Raw genomic sequence first — 20,717 nt, forward strand, 5'->3', positions numbered from 1 at the left:
TTTTTGTATTTTTTATTTTTTACTATTGGACCTCAGCAGACTGTCTTATTGTCGCACGAATTAAAAAAAGTAAAAAAAAAAAGATTGACTGATTAATATTTTCTTTTGGTCAGTAAAGTTATTTAAAATAAAATAAAATAAAATAATTTGTTTATATTTTTATGAAGTTCTATTGAAATAGATTAATACGTTGTCTTTCAGTGCAATGCAGATTTAAATCAATTATTGATATAAAGTGCTCCCTAATCACATTATAGCTCACTGTCCTTTAATATCTCTCGTTGAACTTGAAGGGTATCATGGACGTCATAGTATACACTGTGATGCTCATGGTGTTCATGCTTATAGGCGACAGTTAACACTTTCCATTGGTGGTGGGCCGTCAGTGCATAAAAAAAATCTTTAAAAGCCGGGCAAACTAAGGAAACATTTTGTCTACAGAGAAAATGTCCCTCGTATGCACAAATCATTTTTATAATGGCTTAAAGATAATGGAATGGTTGCCCCGCCTGCGCTATCGGTATACACTGTACCAGTGAGGGATGATAGATGATGCTGAAGCAGGTCAGTTGGCCCATCGTGACGAATTCAACGATAAATCAATCACGATGGTTTCCAGGGGGAACCGTGTGGAGGTCGGCTTTATAGGGTATATTGCTAGCAATAGGATTGCTAATCTCTATTACTAACAATCCCTTCTTCACCCTGCATGCATAAATCATGTGGGCAAACCCTTGGTTTACATTTGGTTAAATAATAAAAGTAACAGTTATTTACGTGATGCAGCGCGGGCGGTTTGGTGACAGCGGTCGCGCCGGTGGTCATCCGGGGCAGCGGGATATGGGTGGGGTGGCCTGGTATACACCTGGACGACCCCAACGAAAGCATACCCGAATCTAACCCCAATGACAAGACGCCCACAGCCGGACTGCTTTCTAAAAAGGTAAATATTTAATTCTCTTCATGATTTTTTAAATTTCTTATAATACAGGTAATTAATAAAATCGTTTTATTAACAAACTACACATACATTAGTAAAACTACTTCCTAGAGTAAAATATGTATTACATAATAGATATGACTTAATGTTAAATCGAAAATAAAAACTCGAATGGTTTTATTTAATTTGTTTATACTTTGTGCATGGCCAGTGGTTTTTTGTGAGACGAAAAAATCTTGCCTATATTCATTGAGTTTTTTATTTACCCCTGCGACAACAAAAACAAGGTTATTTGTTGTATAGAATAGACATAACATACATATATATACCTACATTACGTAAGTCTAGTTTATTTGTCGTTTTTCGACCTATATTAAGTTTCACACGTATTCAATAAATCTTTCAATAATTCTCTTCCCTTCTTTTCTTTTCACATATTTTTTTTATACCACTGAGGTGGCAAACAAGCATACGGCCCACCTGATGGTAAGCGGTTACCGTAACCTATGAACGCCTGCAATACCAGAAGTATTACGCGCGCGTTGCCAATATTTTTCAATACTTGTTATATATAATTTACTCGTTATTTAATAAGAATTATTTTGTTTAAATTCGCTACCATTAGTATGCGTGTAACATTCAACACTTGAAGACTGACTATCATTATTACAAGAAAATTTACAACCTTCCATATTAGCTATAAATCTCCGATTGCCATTTCGTCTACACATGTTTCACCTGTAACGAAACGCTGGACTCCGAGCAGCGATCGATTATATTTTAAACTAGTGATCGCACTGGTAAAGAGTTAGAAAGACAAATTAACATTTTATTAACATTAACTTTAGTAAGCGAATTTTTCATACATTGTGTTGCATTATTATAATTATCATATGGAATATATATATCATAGGGATTTCAATTTTTTCAAGCTACAGTTGATATCTCACTAATTATACGTGTATATATCTTATTATTCCTTACCAAGTGGCTTTGTTTATTAACATCTCTCCATTTACATTTTTTTTAATTTATATTAAATATTTCTATATTTTCAACAATTTTTCTAGATTTGTAGTGAAGATAAGTGATATGTAAAGATTAAATTAAGTAAATAGATATACGTGCCAAATATCTTGGCACTTGAGCAATTAATAAACTAAAATGTGTACAAACAAATAGATAACAATAACCCAAAATACCCGGCTGTAGTTTCCAATATTGAGCAAATCTAGATTAGTATCCGAAACCATATTTACGAGTACGTAAAGCAAACTATAATATTAAACTACAAAGATTTTCGTTAGGCAATTAAAATTTTTAATTTCCTCTGTAAGGAGTAGTAGAAAAGGCCACCCCTTCTTTTCCCGTGGATGTCGTAAGCTACTACGAGAGAGCAAGGAATGGGCAGCAGCGTCCCTCTTAAAACATCTCCAGAGACTAGCTGCGATTGCCCATCCCCCTGTCAAATGTGGAAACTACTAGCAAAACCCCCCAGAGGGGAGGCTTATATTCAGGAGTGGACAGTTAAAGGCTGATATGATGATGTAGGAGTAGTGAAAGCCTTTCGATTATTGTGCAAACTAAAATATAGGTATCAGTAACCCTATCGACCTTGAGCTATATTTACCAGTCGTGTAAACGGAAATTTACGAGAATCTAGCTTGTTTTAGTTATAAGTACTTGTAGATAGGTATACACCTACGTAGTTGTATAAAAACATATCTGAATGTATATTAATATTACAATTAGCTCCTCGCCTTGCACGTTTTTATAAACTGTTATTTGATCTCACTAGTTAATATGTTATTATCATCGTTCAGCTGTTGACTGACTACTGCTGAACATAAACCTTCCCCAAAAGGAGAGTTTTTTTTTATAGGTGAAAATGGTATGGTAACCCCGCCTGCGCTAACGGGATACGCTGGCGGAGCACCAGTGAAGGGTGATCGATGAGAATGAAAACAGGCCAGTTAGGCCATCATGATGAATTCATCAGGAATTAACCATAATAATTTCCAGGGGGAACCGCGAGGAGGTCGACCTGGTTGGGTATATTGCTAGCAATGGGATTTTCAGTCTCCATTACTAACAATCCCTTTCCCCCCCAAAAGGAGAGTTTCACAAGTAGTTTTCACGCTTGGCAAGCGAATTTTAAAAGGAACACTGCTGTCTATCCCTTCAATATAATATTATGTTTGGGTCAAGTTATGCAAACAAGTATTTCTTTAACCAGTTTTTCTTCAAATCTTTCATTTGTATCCTACAGATTGTACCAATTCGCGCAGAGCCAAATCTATTCGACAGTTACTATAACGGATGCTGCAATGGCACGTTCTGGCCATTATTCCATTCGATGCCTGACCGAGCTACATTCATCGCAGATCACTGGAAGGCTTACATCAAAATCAATGAGGAATTCGCAAATAAAACTATACATGCGTTGAATTTACTGAAACAAGATAAAGAAAAGAATGGTGGCTCACCACCGATAGTATGGGTACACGACTATCATTTGATGTTAGCCGCTAATTGGATCAGACAGGTGGGTTTAATTAATTTATTAATTTAAATTATAAGACAACAAATACTGTTAATATCGACCATAGTTAACCTATTCAAATTTCATTTATAGCGCGCTGAAGAGAACGATATTAGATGTAAACTTGCATTTTTCCTCCACATACCGTTCCCACCATGGGACATCTTTAGACTGTTCCCGTGGTCTGATGAAGTTTTACAAGGCATACTTGGTAAGTTCTTTGTAAGTAAAAACTGCCCTGCGTTAATTAGAAATCAACATGTACCCAATGTTAGAAATTAAGAAATTAGAAAATGTATCTGCTAATTTCATTTGCAGGTTGTGATATGGTCGGATTCCACATAACAGATTACTGCTTAAATTTCATAGACTGTTGCCAAAGGAATTTAGGTTGCCGTGTGGACAGAAAAAATCTTCTAGTTGAATTGGGAGGTCGTACCATCTGTGTCAGACCTCTACCTATCGGAGTACCTTTCGACAGGTTCGTCCAACTCGCACAAAATGCAAAACCAGTGCTCTCTACAAACCAAAAAGTTATACTTGGTGTCGACAGACTTGATTATACCAAAGGTTTAGTACACAGACTGAAAGCTTTCGAAAGATTACTCGAGAAGCATCCTGAACATATAGAGAAAGTCGTCTTATTGCAAATATCAGTACCTTCGAGAACAGATGTGAAAGAATATCAAGATTTGAAGGAGGAAATGGATCAACTGGTGGGAAGGATAAATGGAAGATTTACTACGCCCAATTGGTCTCCTATTAGGTGAGTTTCACTATACATTAACACTTATTAAACTGCTGATTATTATAAATCAATTAACGGTATCAAACTTATAAATTATATTTTTTTCTTCCATTATTTCCGTGATAGAAGTTCTTAGAAATTCAATTTGTAGTCTCATTTTTCAAAATTTTAGGATCTCTATACATATATTGTATATACTATGATTAATTTTAAATTAAGGCCGACTGGTCCCGGCATAGAATAAGCCACGTCTTCCTTTGCCGTGGGTGTCGTAAGAGGCGACTAAAAAAGGGCTAAGGATGAGTAGCAGCGTCCTTCATAAAACATATCCAAAGCTTAACTGCGGTTGCCAATTCGCCTGCCAAGCGTAGCAGCTACTGGCAAAATCCCCCAAGGTTCCCGGCTTATGTTCAGCAGTGGACAGTTTAAGGCTAATACGATGATGATGATTATGCATATATCGTGGCCAGATCTTACGACTGAACTGACCATTTTATGAAAGGATTGTATTTTGTGATATGGAAAATGCCCTCTACCCACATAATTAATAAATAAATAATGAATCACCAGAGGGAGACTTTGTACAAAAGTCGATTGCTTGGGTACCTCTGTCCCATTCGTGTTTCTACCGTGAAGCAGTTGTATTTGCATGACTGTGTTTCGATTTGAAGGGTGGGATATGGCGTGAATTTACTGGGTACAGAGGAATAACACCTGAGTCCTCAGGAATGGTAACGCATGGGGGGTGTCATGGGCGAAACAGTATACCCTGTTATGTCCATGGTACTGCTCATGTCTATAGGCAACGGTTACCACTCTCCATCAGGTGGACCGTCAGCTTGTTTACCATTCTAAGTTTTATAAAAAAAAAGAATAATCTAAACGCACGGCTACTTCATGATATGATCAAACATTACTCGTAGTTATTATATCATAAAACAGTTACGTTGTCTACCGTTTAAATTAGAAATGGTTCAAAAGAATATCTAGAAACAATCGGCCATAACATGAAGTAAACAATTCTAAGATTTGACCACGATACATATATTTCTTGACGTTTTTACTATTTTTAGTTAGATGTGATAGAATTGCTAAGGGTTTAGCTAATTCGTTTCACCATACATACCATATGATTATTGACTAGCGGCCGGTCCCGGCTTCACACGGGTGGACATTTTTACAACATTTCAAAAAGTGGCTATTATTACATAACGATAATAGTTAGACATATAGTATCGCAAAGTTTTTTGTAGTTATTGATACTTTCTTCAATATTGTAGAACATACTTTTGTTCTATTACCAATAGTTTCCGCAGCGCACGCGACGAAAGATATTTATATATAATAGCATTTTTTTTACACCTTGAGTTACGTTACAAAATTTTAGTAAGGATCCATAATCTTTTCTAGCAATAAATATAGTCTATGTTACTCAGAGTGAATGTAACTTTCTAAAGGTGAAAGAATTTTTGAAATCGGCAAATTAGTTTTTGAGTTTATTCATTACAAACATACACACAAAAATACAAATCTTTCCTCTTTATAATATTACTGTATATTACAAACTTAGTTTATATTTCTTCGTGTTTTCTTGGAAAATTGTCTTGGATATAAGAATAAAGTAAATAATAACTAAGGATTATTATTTAATGACAATTTTATGTGACAAAATCGTCAATCATAATAACCGTAGTAGCTCGTAATTCGTCATAACGTCAAAGGTTTAGGTATTTTCCTATCATTAAACACAAATATTGAAGGTTATACAGGGAACAACACAGTGTGCATAATTTAATAATTGTTGTTAATGAACGTAGATAAAGAATAGTAGGTAAATGCGGGTAATTATTTAATCTTAGATTAAGAATATGTACTCACACTGATACCTACCGAAGTTTGGCAACATCTAAATTAACTGTCAATTTTGGAAAATAAATTAAAACATTTTCAATATTTTTGAGTCGATTTTATTTAAAAAATACTTTAATAACTAATTAAAACGTAAATCGTGCAGTAACATTCTTATTAGGCTATCATTGAATATTTAAAATTTGAATTGATATACCTATAAGAATCGTAGTTCCTTGTAATATAATGAGAATATAAATATATCACAATAAAATTGTGTTATTACCGGTAATGACCAGTTGTCACCTACCTATTCTACTTAAAAATAAATATACTTAACAATAGATATGCTATCTGTGTATGTATAGAATATATTAAAATGATACAATTGTTATAACCGAACAATACACAACACACAAAGTTATGCGAAGAATTAGCTATTTTTAAATTTAGAACATAATTTTTAAAAATACTTCAGAGATGAATTATGTTTGATGGACAGAATTTATAATAAGCTTTTTTTAGTAATAGTACGTATAACAGGTCACGAAACCATATAGAAAATTATTAAAACCATCGTTAGTTGTGTGAATCTATCAATTTCAAATAATACTATGTGTTTAGTAATATTAATGTATATATGTATAATATTACTATATAATAGTATATATGTATTATTATTACGCATGTTGACCAAATATAGATGCCTTGCTGAAAAAGGGTCAAATTAAAAATACTCGTAACCGGCGAGTGTGTAGAGTGTGTAGTGTAGATGAATATGGAGAAAGTGAAAGAGATTTATGTATTTAGCGTTCCATTGTTTTTGCTTACCCCAATGGGAGATAGGCGTGGCAGATACGTATGTATGTATTATATTCACTCTCACAGTCTTCAAAAAGATAAGTACACGGTATAGAAATGAAGTATTTGGCGAAAGTAATATTTTAAGTAATGTTTTTCGCAAGGAAACTTGGATCGAAATTCGACATAAAAATTTTAGGCCTCACGTACACAACTGAAAACTGGATGCGTATTATACGCGTAAGGATACTCAATTTGACATCATTTTTTGATTTATTGACTTTATCAAAAAAAATGTTCTGTTTCTCTAGTAGAATATTATTAAACAAAATATTATTGTAAATTAAAAATACCCATAACCGGCGAGCGTATATGAAAAGATTGATGAATGTGGAAGAAGCGAAAGATTTGGGGGTAAAGAGGTTTCTTCAGGGTCGGCAACGTGCGCGTAATACCTCTGGTATTGCAGGCGTTCATAGGCTACGGTAACCGCTTACCATCAGGTGGGCCGTATTCTTGTTTGCCACCTCAGTGGTATAAAAAAAAATAAATCGAAAGATGTTTGTTTGCATCGAAGCATTTGGCGTTCCATTGTTTCTGCCTACCCTAATGGGAGACAGGCGTGACAGATATATATGTATGTATGTAAAATATTACTGGTTTCTATTTCAGTCAGTAGGTACGGCTTTTTAATGCGATGAATATAGAAGGTAATAGTGACGGATGACAGGTGAGGACGAAGTCATGTAAATTTTTAAAGAACTAACCACGATAGATTCCTGGAAAAATCTGGAAATGTATCTATATTGCTAGTAATAGGGAACAACATATCCAATTTCTCCTCCCTTGCTTAATATATGGGGCCCTTAATCAGTGGTACCCATGAATCTCTTCAGACAGAATTAATTTTTGTTTTCCCTTCTACAGGTACATTTACGGCTGTGTTGGACAAGACGAGCTGGCAGCCTTCTACCGTGATGCCGCGGTGGCGCTCGTCACGCCGTTACGTGATGGCATGAACCTAGTCGCCAAAGAGTTCGTCGCGTGTCAAATAAACACGCCCCCCGGGGTGCTAATAGTGTCGCCGTTTGCTGGCGCGGGCGAGATGATGCACGAAGCGCTTATCTGCAACCCTTACGAGTTAGACGACGCAGCCGAAGTTATCCACAGGTAATTTTATATTTTACCGAATTAAAAAATTGTGATAGACAGTTTTCATTTCGATGGTACCTATTTACATATTTTTCTCATCTTATACTTAATAAGGCATGTTATCCGCAAACTATGAACACATTTTAATGTGTCTTTTTATAATAGAACGGGTTTAATTTTATGCCAGTGTTATACTAGTATTGTTAATGGAAAGAATTTGTATATAGGTAATATGTATCTACTTAGTACCAAATACCTAATACTCAGTATAAATACATATACAACGTAAAATATGATAGGGTAATCGTTTTGTTTAACTATTGCCGCTACTGCAATCTTACACTCGATTTGCCTATATTTTAGCGAACATATCCATAAAAGAAGTAAAAATTGTTCAAAATGGTTACATAGTAGCAAAAAAAAAATTAGTTGAATTCAGAATGTACTTCTTTTGAAAGACACTTAAATATATACTATGTACACATCTTAAACGAGGAATCAAATTGCAGAGCGCTGATCATGCCAGAGGACGAGAGAACGGTCCGAATGAACAACCTGAGGCGGCGGGAGCAGCTCAACGACGTGGACAGCTGGATGAAGTCCTTCCTGAAAGCCATGGACTCTCTGGAGGAGGAAGCGGACGACATCGGAGCGACCTCCATGCAGCCAGTCACTATAGACGATTTCGACGAATACCTATCCAAGTGAGTGGACGTTATCTTGTTCTTTTTTTGTTACGATTTTTATTATATAAAGACATGTCTAATTATAATAAAATCGTAAGTTTTTACGTAATATCAGTACATCTTTATGTAATTATAACAAAGTCGTTGCGGAGTCCGACTTTTTTTTAAATCGAAATTAATTGGTTCGCGTTGTTGATGGTGATGATGAAGGCCATCATTTCCAGTGAAGGTCATTTTGAAAACGATATTACTAAATAGTGAAAAATCTAAAAAAAGAAATATTAAAGTTGGATCCTTAAACTACAAACTATATTTGGAAAAAATACATCATACTAATATTATATTATAAACGCTTACCATCAGGTGGGCCGTATGCTTGTTTGCCAGCTCAGTGGTAAAAAAAAATGTGAATGTTCATAAGGATGTTATAGTCAATCACAGCTGAATAGATTTGAATTAAATTTGGTGCAAGTTTGCGGGAAATAATAAAAAATAACATATTAAAAGCATGACGGTTGAACACTATTACCTGGTGAACTATATGTTGCCCGCAACTTTGCCCGTGAATCAGCACACCTGCAATGCCGTAGGTGTTGTGGGTGACCATGGGCGGCGGTAGTCACTTACCATCAGGTGAGCCGCATGCTCGTTTGCCCCCTGTGTTGTAAAAAAAAAAAGTATTCTATGTGTCAAGAGATAATCTGCTCATGTACCAAATTTTATTCAAATCCGTTCAGCCATTTAAACGTAACTGAATAACAAACGTATAAACATATAACATCCATACATTTTTAATTATGAAATAATTAACAATGTAAAAAGAATAAAACTTACAATTTATTAAAATTATTTCGAATTTTAATATATATATATTTTTTTAATTTTCGTTATTACCTTATATATATATGTAGAAAGATGTATGTAAGTACTCAAGGTATAGGTAAATCAAGCCAAGTTCTCGAAGTAAGTCACACTGTGTTATAAGAAGCTAGACAAAGGATATCCTATATCTGAGGGAGTTACTCAGAAAGTCCACCAAAGGCCTATTTATTTTTATTATTTTCTGAATTAGTCCAAACGTGTCCTTATCTTGAGACCTCAATTACGCAAAACGTAAACTGTCCTCCTTTCTTAGCAGGCATATATGCATTGGACATCTATTCAAAGTATGTAGATATCTACCTAAAGAAGGTATATATATACATACATATATACATATATATATATATATATAACGTGTGGCTCCTGATATTTTGGTAAGGGTTATTTAATGGATGATAATGAATGGTTACCTTGCTTCACAATCGATATTCGCTGGTGAAGCACTAGTCAAAGATTTTTGTTTAATTTAATTGTTTGTTAGAGAGATAGTTTATAGTGTAGGGCAGGGGTTCCCAAACTTATTTTGTCTACTGCCCACTTTGAGAATAAATTATTATTTAGCGTCCCCATTTTTTCACTTACTTAAAAACCACTATTACTTCATCACCCTCCAAGCCTCTACACAATGTCCCCATTTTTTTTTTTGGTCTCTTACCGCCCTCGTTTAGGCTTGCAGCACCCACAAGGGGGCGTTATCGCCCACTTTGGGAAAGGCTGGTGTAGAGCCTATAGTTTATAGGTTTACTACTGTAATCTTTTGGAGAAAACAATAAAGAATATCTATCCATTTTATTGACCTGATAAGGTATATTTGCAATAGGACCGCTCCACTATGTTTTGTTTGAGTTGGCTTGGTACGTTGATATTATATATTTCAGTTTGAAATATGATAAACATATTATATTGGACATTTATCTTCAAGGGGGGAAGGGATTATTAGTAATGGGGATCATTAAGCCTATTGCTAGCAATAAACCCTGGCAGGTCGACTTTCTGACAACCCCAACTGGAAATCATCGTGCTTATTCCTAGCGAATTCATCACGATGGACTAACTGACTTACTTTTTCATCGTAACTTATCATCCTTAGCAGCAGCGTGTACTGATAACGCAGGCGGGGTTACCAACCCATTTTCATACATAAAAAAACAGCATATACCTTCATATCATAAGCAATGACAGCAGACATTTGTACATGGTTCAGGGACTTCGCTAGCCGTATACTTATCAAATGAACTGCACGCTTGATAACCAACTTTATTGTACACAAAAAAAAAAAAAAAACTAATAATAATATTTGTATATTTTATGCTAATTCGATTTCTGAATCACGGAGTTTGTAGTGAACCAGTCACTAGAATATTGATTCGTTCAAATTGATCAAGCTGATCACAGTATACTCTGTTATGTCCACGGCACTTTTCATGTCTATAGGCGTCGATTACCAATTTCCATCAGTTTGGCTGTCAGTTTGTTTGTATTATCCATCAGATGGACCATTAGCTTTGTCTGCTTTTTTGAATTAGGTAAAAAAACATGAAATCTCAATCCTTTTCAGGTACATAGGCTACACACAGAAACTAGCGCTTATGCTGGACTACGACGGTACCCTGGCCCCCATCGCACCTCATCCAGACCTCGCCACCTTGCCTCTAGAGACCAAACACACGCTACAAAGGCTATCCAACATGTCTGACGTGTACATAGCCATTATATCTGGACGGAATGTTGATAATGTGAAGAATATGGTGAGTTTGTTTGACCTATGTAGACCTTATTTAATTTTAAACTTTCGCGTTGTTTACACATATTTTAAATACACAATCGGGACTTAAGGCGATGAAAAAGCTTTTACAGGTCAGTAGTACCTACTTATCAGCTTCTTTATTCTTTATTTATTTCTGATTGTGTATTTAAATATATATGTGAGCCTTTATAAGGATACTAGTAAAATAAATAAATTTAGTCTTCTTTAAGTTTGTGCGAGGATTTACCAGCAGGCTGAATGATTCTAATGATAAAGTTACAGTTTATTGATAGAAAAATAGTAATAAATATGATTTTGAACTAGAGTTTCCAATTGTAGATGTCGGTAGGGGCGGCAAAATTTAAATAGCCTATTGGCGGGAAATGTGTCAAGCTGTCACTGGAAACGACTATAAGAAAAGACTATTTTGCAGTGTAAAAAAAAATCGAAGTAAAACACTATATCGAGCTACTTGTCCAGCGTGATAATAGTATCCCTCACTTAGAGAGAGAGAGAGAGAGAGAGTCTGTGTATACAGTGTTTGTGTATATCCGTCTTGTGCCATATCTGTCTTCAGAATCATCGCAAGTTCGACTTATTATAATTCTTTATATAATTAATAAGACTTACTTCTATCTTCATATATGTCCATATTAATTTTGCTTGCCGTTAATGACTTATTGTTATGCGCTTTAACCTTTTGCTTTCCTATCTTTCGGCAAAGTCAGTAATGTCAACATCAAATTTCGTCACCCTCCGTGTGTTGCTTAGTTCTCGCCTGTGACATCATGGCGGCAAAGCGAAGCTGTCTACTGAGAAAGTCAATAGTCATCTATCTATACGTGACTTTATTAACCATTTATATAAAACAATAATTTTCTTATCTTAATAATATAATAAAATTGTAAATATACAATATATGTACATGAGAGATATTTAAGAAAAAATAATATAAGAGGTATCAATAAGACCAGAAATGGATGTCAAAAAATATTTTATAGAATTTTTATCTCTCTATCTGTATATTTACTATGGCATCACGCAAAAACTACTACACCAAATTGGATGCATACCTTCATAGTTGTGTTCCTAAAAGGCTAACTTAAAACTGGTGTACATTTTATTTTGATACACCATCTAAAAGTGTTCTATTTCATTGGTTTTCCTTTTTTAAAATTTGTAGATATGAAGTAGCGGGTAACAAGCAAGTATTTGATAGAAATAAACTTTTATTTCTCTGATATCAGTACTTAATTTACTTTTTGATTTTTTCAAATTTGTTCAGTATTATAAAAAGTTAACTATTAGTTGTTAAGGTATCAGTTTAAACATCTCATGTTAATTTGTATTACCTGAAATATTATTATGATAGCTCGGATATTTTTTTTTCAAACCTATTTAACAGATTGTAAACCACGTCAAAGGCATAGAAACTTTTGATACTCGTATTACGGTACGACTCCCTCGCGATTGATTCATAGATTAAGAATAGTACTTGCGGTCCTAATAGATATCAAACGCGATGGCAGTGTAACAATTTTCTTGTCTCATTTTTTGATTATATTATCAACCTGTCAGTACGTAGTACATTATAATGGTTATAATATGTATGTCTACGGTCACTATTATTCGTGACCAATAAAGAGGTATATTTTTCATTTGTTTTAATAACATTATTCTATTACTATTTCATAATGCATACGCTCTTGGGGGGAAAGGGATTGTTAGTAATGGAGACTGAGAATCCCATTGCTAGCAATATACCCAACCAGGTCGACCTTCTCGCGATTCTCCCTGGAATCTATCATGGTTAATTCCTGATGAATTCATCATGATAGGCTAACTAACCTGTTTTCATTCTCATCGATCACCCTTCACTGGTGCTCCGCCAGCGTATCCCGTTAGTGCAGGCGGGGTTACCATACCATTTTCACCCATCAAAAAAAAAAAATGCATACGCTCATAGCAGTTCTATGGCATTCTCTTTATACTGATAGTTCGAATACTCTTTACTGTTTTTTTTTAATCACGACTAGTATAGAACTATTTGAGGGATAGAAATTTAGATAGAAACGCTAATTTTGTTTTCATTTGTTTTTGTAACAAAGAGTACATATGTTTATATACTTTCTAGCAGGAGTAACTAAAACTGAGCTTTCGATGCCCAATTGTACCTCCTTCTAGTGTCAATACAATGATCGAATTAATAACTGTAGCGAATGGTCTAAGCCTCCTACCAAACATCTACAGTTGATACTATGTGTAAAATATAGGGGGTTGTAATGTAATATAAATTGGACTCTCTTTTCCGCGCTTAGTCTAATAAAGAAGATTATAAATAACTAGCTTTTACACGCGACTTCGTCTGCGTAACTGGAATGTGTTTACTGACTGGGATAAAACATAGCTGTCTCATAATATATCTCTAATCTATCTTTCTCTATCCCACGTAGTACGTGTATACCTAATTTAATAAATCATTTTGATTGATTAAATCATTAAGGCATTATTAAGGTAATAAACAAACAGACTTACTATCACATTTATTATATTAGTAAGGAAACTACTTAACAATCCCATAACGACATACAGCATTAAGTCGACCTCCATGCGGATAATTTATCACGGTTAGTTCCTGGTCTCTTAAAAAACTGTTACCATGTCCCATGTCTATTTTCATCCATCATAAAAAAAAAACAAATGTAATGAATAATATATGAAAATTTTGCACTAGTTATTACATAAATTTACTCGTATTGCGTATTACTCGTATAGAGTTCGTTAGTATCAGAAGTGTGCTTGTGTCCTTCGACCAATCAGTCAATGATTGTAATTAATCAAACTATATTGACAGTCGGAATGATTGAGAGTTCTTCTGGACAAATTAATACAGTTCCGTATGTACGTAGATATAACAGATATTGTAAGAAATATATAAAGGACGTATTTTAATCTCTAAGAGAATTGTAATAATTATTTATTTATTTATAAAAGACACACGAACAATATGCTCACAACAATGAAGCAGGCAATGTACAATCTTATATGTAAGTAAAAAGTGAAAAATTACTATTCAAAAATGCTTAAATCTAAGTTTACTTGAACAAAAACATCTCACTCTTCCCTACCAAGTTTAAGGCCATACGAACACATCAATTAAAGGTGTATACAACTCTCACAGATAGGGGGGAAAGGGATTGTTAGTAATGGAGACTGAGAATCCCATTGCTAGCAATATACCCAACCAGGCCTCGACCTCCTCGCGGTTTTCCCTGGAAACTATCATGGTTAATTCCTGATGAATTCATCATGATGGGCTAACTGGCATGTTTTCATTCTCATCTGTCACCCTTCACTGGTGCTCCGTCAGCGTATCCCGTTAGCGCAGGCGAGGTATAGACCATACCATTTTCACCCATCAAAAAAAAAGCTCTCACAGATAATGATGAATGATTATGTATCTATTACTTACCTAGTCTACAATTGTTGTAAAACTAAGGCAGATTCAATGGGGGAGGAGAATGTTCAATAGTGTAACGCTAATGGCTAATATGGTGATAACTAGACTAATCTGCAGTCTAATAGGTACTTAAAAACTAAAAAATTTTATTTATAAATTAAGCAATTTGATATTTTTTTATGCTATTTAGAATGGCAAAAGAGCTGACGGCCCAGCTGATGGAAAGTGTTAACCGTGGCCTATAGACATGAGCAGTACCATGGACATAACAGAATATACTGTTTCGCCCATGATACCCTCATGTATATTTGAAATACACTTTCGGGAAGAAAATAGATGCCACATTGGACGTACTGTGATTAGCAATTACAGTATGGCAGTCATAGTAGGGTCAGTGGATACCCGTAATATTTTGAAGGACGCTTTTTCTTCTCCCAGACAACATGGTCCGAAAATATGACGTCATTTTTTTGATATTTTCCTCATCATCAACATATCAGCCCTATATATCATCATATCGCCCTACCGTTGCTATGCTTGGAAGGCGGGTTTGGCAAACGCATTTAGGTTTTGGTGATGTTATGAAAGAATGAAAAGAGGAAACTGCTGCCCATCACTCCATTAAATACCCTTAGTCATTTCTTACGGCACCCACGGGAAAGGAAGGGTGGCCTATTCTATACCGGGACCACACGGCCATTTTAGGGACATTTGAGGAAACGTAAATTATTACATTCTTTTTAGAGTCGCAGATGTCACTTTGTAATCATTTATTCGCCTCTTACAACACCCATGTGTAGAAGTTACTTGTTCTAAACCGTGTCACACAGTAAACCTAAAGATCGGCTTGGATAGAATGCCTGTAGGGTTAAACCCGTTTTTTGTACTATATTTTATACTAAAGAGTAAACCTTATATCAATAATATTATTATTTTAATACTGTTGTGTAATTATTATTATGATGACTGGCCATTAACATTGTATCTAGTTACCTAGTTATAAAATCCACCACGACACTGCCCTCGATGTGTACATAAACTTTAATCTTTTATCTGCATGTCTTGATTATTGGATAACATTGAATGAGATGAAACCTCAATAGCTCGCAATAACAAAATGCTATCATCGTGAACTTTGACTTCTTATCTATATTCTAACAAAAATATTTATAATTGACTATATAATAATGTACTTTAGGTATTGTCTCATGCTCGTGGCTAACCGTGTTTGGTACTATCATTTACATTATTACGTAATATTTGATCAATCTATTTAGTCCAATAACATCAAATACTTAGTAATTTTTGTTGACAATATTAACGTGTGTAAATATGTTTAATCTACATAAACAGAATGAAACAGAAATAGCAAATTGTACGGGAAACTATATCTTTGCATGCTATATGAATATGTTACAGAACATAGGTCGGGATTTCCTTAATTCAAAAATTCTAAAATGATAAGAAATTTTGAGCCACACAAACTAACTTATTATTATTTATATCAACATCATCATCATCATCATCATCATCATCATATCAGCCTTTAACTGTCTACTGCTGAACATAAACCTCCCCCTTAGGGGTTTTGCCAGTAGTTGCTAAGATTGGCAACTGCAGTTAGACTTTAGAGATGTTTTAAAGAGGGACGCTGCTGCCCATATCTCGCTCTCCCTTAATCGCCTATTACGACAGTCAATGGAAAAGAAGGAGTGAACTATTCTATACTGGGATCACACGGCCAATATTATCGTTATACAAATATTATTTATATATTTAAACTTTATTGTACAATAAAATTTACATCGTGTAGTCCCGGCATAGAATAGGCCACCCCTTCCTTTCCCGTGGGTGTCGTAAGAAATGACTAAGGGTATTTAATGGTAGAGCGATGGGCAGCAGTGTCCCCTTTTCATTCTTTCATAACATCACCAAAACCTAAATGCGTTTGCCAACCCGCCTTCCAAGCATAGCAACTACTAAGAAAGCCCCCTTATGGAGAAGGTCTATATTAACGACTGATGATCAATAAAATATAGGCCGGTTTAACCCTGCAGTTATTCTAAGCCAATCTTTAGGATATACAGAGATACCCGATGGTATTAATATAAATATCAAAATTTCTTGTCGTAATTTGACCCATGCGTCTTTGATAAAAAATTTCTGTTTCGACATTACAATATAGGTATGTCTAGATGTGGTATGTATATCAAAAACCGGTCAGTCAATTGTCAAATGACGCGTCACTACTTCTTATTGAATGTTAAAATATTAAGTCATTGTGCAAAAAAAGTTTAAAAATATACTTAATATTGATAATATAACAAATATAAATAAACAAATGACGATTTCTTTGATAAATGTTACCAATTAAAAGATAAATACATTTTTAAAAACTGTTTTTACCCAAACATTTGCAAACGGACTATATCTAGATGTATTTGATCTAGTACATTAAAATATGTAGGTATTTACTTAAGTAGGCTCGTAGTAGTTACTTATTACCTACTACTTATCACTAACTTAAACTTAGCGACGTCACAAACCCAATTACATTATATAACAAAGTATAAAGTTGTAGCGATGTTTATTTAAATGACTGATTATTAAAGTTTATATAACATGTATCTAATTATAATTAATTTAACAACCTTGTTAGTTGATCATGAATTATTACGAATATACAAACAAAAAAATTGCAATTTACTTGTATTTTCTGTACATACGTATCAAGTTTTTAAAAATTTTAAAATAAGAAAGAATACTTTATTCACAACCTACTACACTCGCAAAAAAAAAAAAAAACAAAATAAAAATTGTTTCCAATGTGGCCAACACTCGGCATTATGCTATGGCAGTTTATTTAGAATGCCATGGCGCTGTTGTACAAGCCACACAGTGATTTCACGGACGACTAGTGTATTTTACAATGTTAAAAAAAATTGTCAAATACTATATAAACAATAAAAAGAGAAGAAAATATTTATAATATCCATCGACATATTCATTATAAAATTTTTACTCTTTAGAAAAAATTTGTTTTTTGTTTTGTAAAATATGATTGAAAATATGGATTTTTTTTTTTTTTACAGTTTTATCTTTTAAAAATATATAAAAGAAATATATAATAAATATAGCATTTTATGTATTTTATTTTTTATGTGTGCTTGTATTTACATGAATTACTCAAGCTATGTATATAATGTAATTGAATTGTGACTTAGCTGTATCACAACACTATTTGTTTATGGTTATGATCTGTTTTGTGTGTCTAATAATAAATAATACCACCGTCCAACGATGCCATTTACAATGTATTTTCTCAATTATTAACTTCTCACAATGGATTACAAAGTCCTAATAATTCAGTGGAACTGTCGTAGCATAACAAACAAGAAATCAGACTTATTTTATTTGATTAATAAATATAATCCTTTTATAATAGCTCTCCAAGAGACTTGGTTAAAGCCAGGATATCCTTTTAGGATTTCAGGCTTTACAAGTCTCCGTGATGATAGAGCTGACGGATATGGCGGTGTTGCCATATTGGTCAAAAACTCCCTTCCTTTTTCTTCTTTTTCGCTTCCTGTATATAGCGGCATTAATGCAGCTGCTATAATTATAAATGGTATCTGTTTTGTTACTTTATATATTCCTGATCCTACATGCCAAATATATTCACAACTAGAACAATTATTTTCAATTTTACCTAAACCTTTTCTCGTAATGGGCGATTTTAATGCTCAACACCAATCGTGGGGCAGTTCTACTTCTAATTTTTATGGTGGAAAACTCCTGACGATAATTGACACTTACAACTTATGTATTATTAACTCAGATGTACCAACACGTAGAACTGCACCGAATGAAGGGTTTAGTGCTCCTGACATTTCAATATGTTCTTCTGATTTAGCTTCTTCACTGTCGTGGTATCCTCATTCCTCTACTTTCGGAAGCGATCACTTTCCCCTCATTCTTTCTTTTCCAATTTCCATTCCCTCAAGTCGAAAGAGTGGTCCTCGGCTTAAATATAATTTATCAAATGTAGACTGGAATATTTACAAACAATATTTAGATAATAAAATATCGGAGTTACCTATTGTTTACCATGGAAATGAACATCAATGTTGTAATGACTTGATGATAAATATGAAGGAGGTTGCTGATTTATTATTTCCTGTTAAAAATAGTGCTTCAGGGAAAATTCCCTCGCCACCTTGGTGGGACAAAGATTGTACGGAAGCAATTAAAAATCGTAAAGAGGCTGAAAAAAATTATAATAATTACATGACACCAGAAAATTTTGAAATTTACACCGCAGTTTCACGTTCTACTCGAAAACTACTGAAAAAAAAGAAATTAGAAGGCTGGAGAAGATTTTGTTCTTCTATCTGTCCAGAAGTTAATTCATCAGTCGTTTGGAATAATATTAAAAGATTCAGATCTGCCTTTAGTGATCATACATCACGTTCTGCACTCGATTTAACTTTAGCGAATAAATTTTTAGATCGCCTTGCTCCTAGTTATGTGCCGGAATGCCTTTACAATATTTCTCTATCCATCTCTGACGAATTATTCGAACTTGACTCTCCTTTTACTCTAGTAGAACTTAAAGGTGTTCTAGCTTCTATTAAAGACTCTGCACCGGGAGAAGACGGTATACCGTATTCCTTTTTTAAAAATGCTAGCGATGCGACATTAATTTACTTTTTAAATATAATTAATTCCATAATTATTTCGGGAAATATACCTACTTCATGGAAGTCTCAGATTATTATACCATTTCTAAAGCCTCATAAACCACCTTCTGAACCATCTTCATACCGTCCTGTTGCACTTTCCTCTGTCTTACTAAAGCTAGCTGAACATTTAGTGAAAAACCGTCTAGAATGGTTTTTAGAAAGTAATAACTTACTATCCCCGAACCAGTTTGGTTTTAGGAAAGGTAAGAGCACCTTAGATAATGTGAGCATTCTTATTTCAGATATTCATATAGCTTTCTCACAAAATTTGTCAATCCTCTCAGCCTTTTTAGATATAAATTCTGCCTATGATAATGTAATAATTTCTATTTTAAAAACTAAATTACAAGCTCTAAATGTACCGGTAATGCTTTCTAATTTCATTATTAATATTTTATCAGAAAGAACAATATATATGAATTTAGATGAAGATACCAAATTATCTAGAACAGTATGGAAAGGCCTTCCACAAGGATCTGTTCTCAGTCCAATCTTATTTAACATATACACATACGATCTAGAATTATTCCTTGATAAATCCGTCAAAATTTTACAATATGCTGATGATCTTTTATTATATTTTATTGCGAAGTCCATAGAATCTGCTTCTGCCAAATTATCTGATTCATTAGATTTGTTAAAAACGTGGTTAGATGCAAATGGTCTTAATCTTTCTGTAACCAAGAGTAGTGTAGTTTTGTTTTCAAGAATGAGATCACCGCAACAAATTAAGGTGCTTTATGATAACTCATACATTCCTATAAAGACTGAAATTAAATTTTTAGGTATCGTGCTAGATAATAAATTAACAGGTCTGTCCCACTGTAATTATATTTCTACGAAATGTGAGCGTAACCTCAACATTCTTAGGTGCCTTGCTGGAGTTTGGTGGGGAGCACATCCCGTTTCACTAAAACTTGCTTATAATGGTCTTATAAGGAGTGTCATTGATTATGGAACTTTTTTGTTAGCTCCAGGAAGTTCATTTGCTTTTAAGAAATTGGATTTAATTCAATCAAAGGCCTTGAGGATTATCTCTGGAGCAATGAAATCAAGTCCAATCAATGCTTTACAGCTCGAAGTCGGTGATCCACCTTTGGTTTTAAGAAGACAATATCTATCTGATCGCTTCTTTTTTCGTTGTTTACAATTATCTGATCATCCGCTTA

General features: G+C 34.1%; 1 protein-coding gene across 1 annotated transcript in view; it reads left to right on the forward strand.

Moving 5' to 3' along the window:
* The window catches only part of LOC113513766 (uncharacterized), a 35,060-nt gene that overhangs the window by 6,625 nt on the left and 7,718 nt on the right, over window positions 1-20,717 (forward strand). The window contains exons 2-8 of the mRNA XM_052898785.1: window positions 787-943; window positions 3,210-3,485; window positions 3,576-3,693; window positions 3,801-4,248; window positions 7,807-8,049; window positions 8,541-8,735; window positions 11,158-11,347. Of these exons, the coding sequence (XP_052754745.1) occupies window positions 787-943; window positions 3,210-3,485; window positions 3,576-3,693; window positions 3,801-4,248; window positions 7,807-8,049; window positions 8,541-8,735; window positions 11,158-11,347 (1,627 nt within the window). The remainder of the gene's footprint in view (window positions 1-786; window positions 944-3,209; window positions 3,486-3,575; window positions 3,694-3,800; window positions 4,249-7,806; window positions 8,050-8,540; window positions 8,736-11,157; window positions 11,348-20,717) is intronic.

The sequence above is a fragment of the Galleria mellonella genome, unplaced genomic scaffold (assembly GCF_026898425.1).
Source record: "Galleria mellonella isolate WM207_F2 unplaced genomic scaffold, CSIRO_AGI_GalMel_v1 utg537, whole genome shotgun sequence".
Lineage (NCBI taxonomy): Eukaryota > Metazoa > Arthropoda > Insecta > Lepidoptera > Pyralidae > Galleria > Galleria mellonella.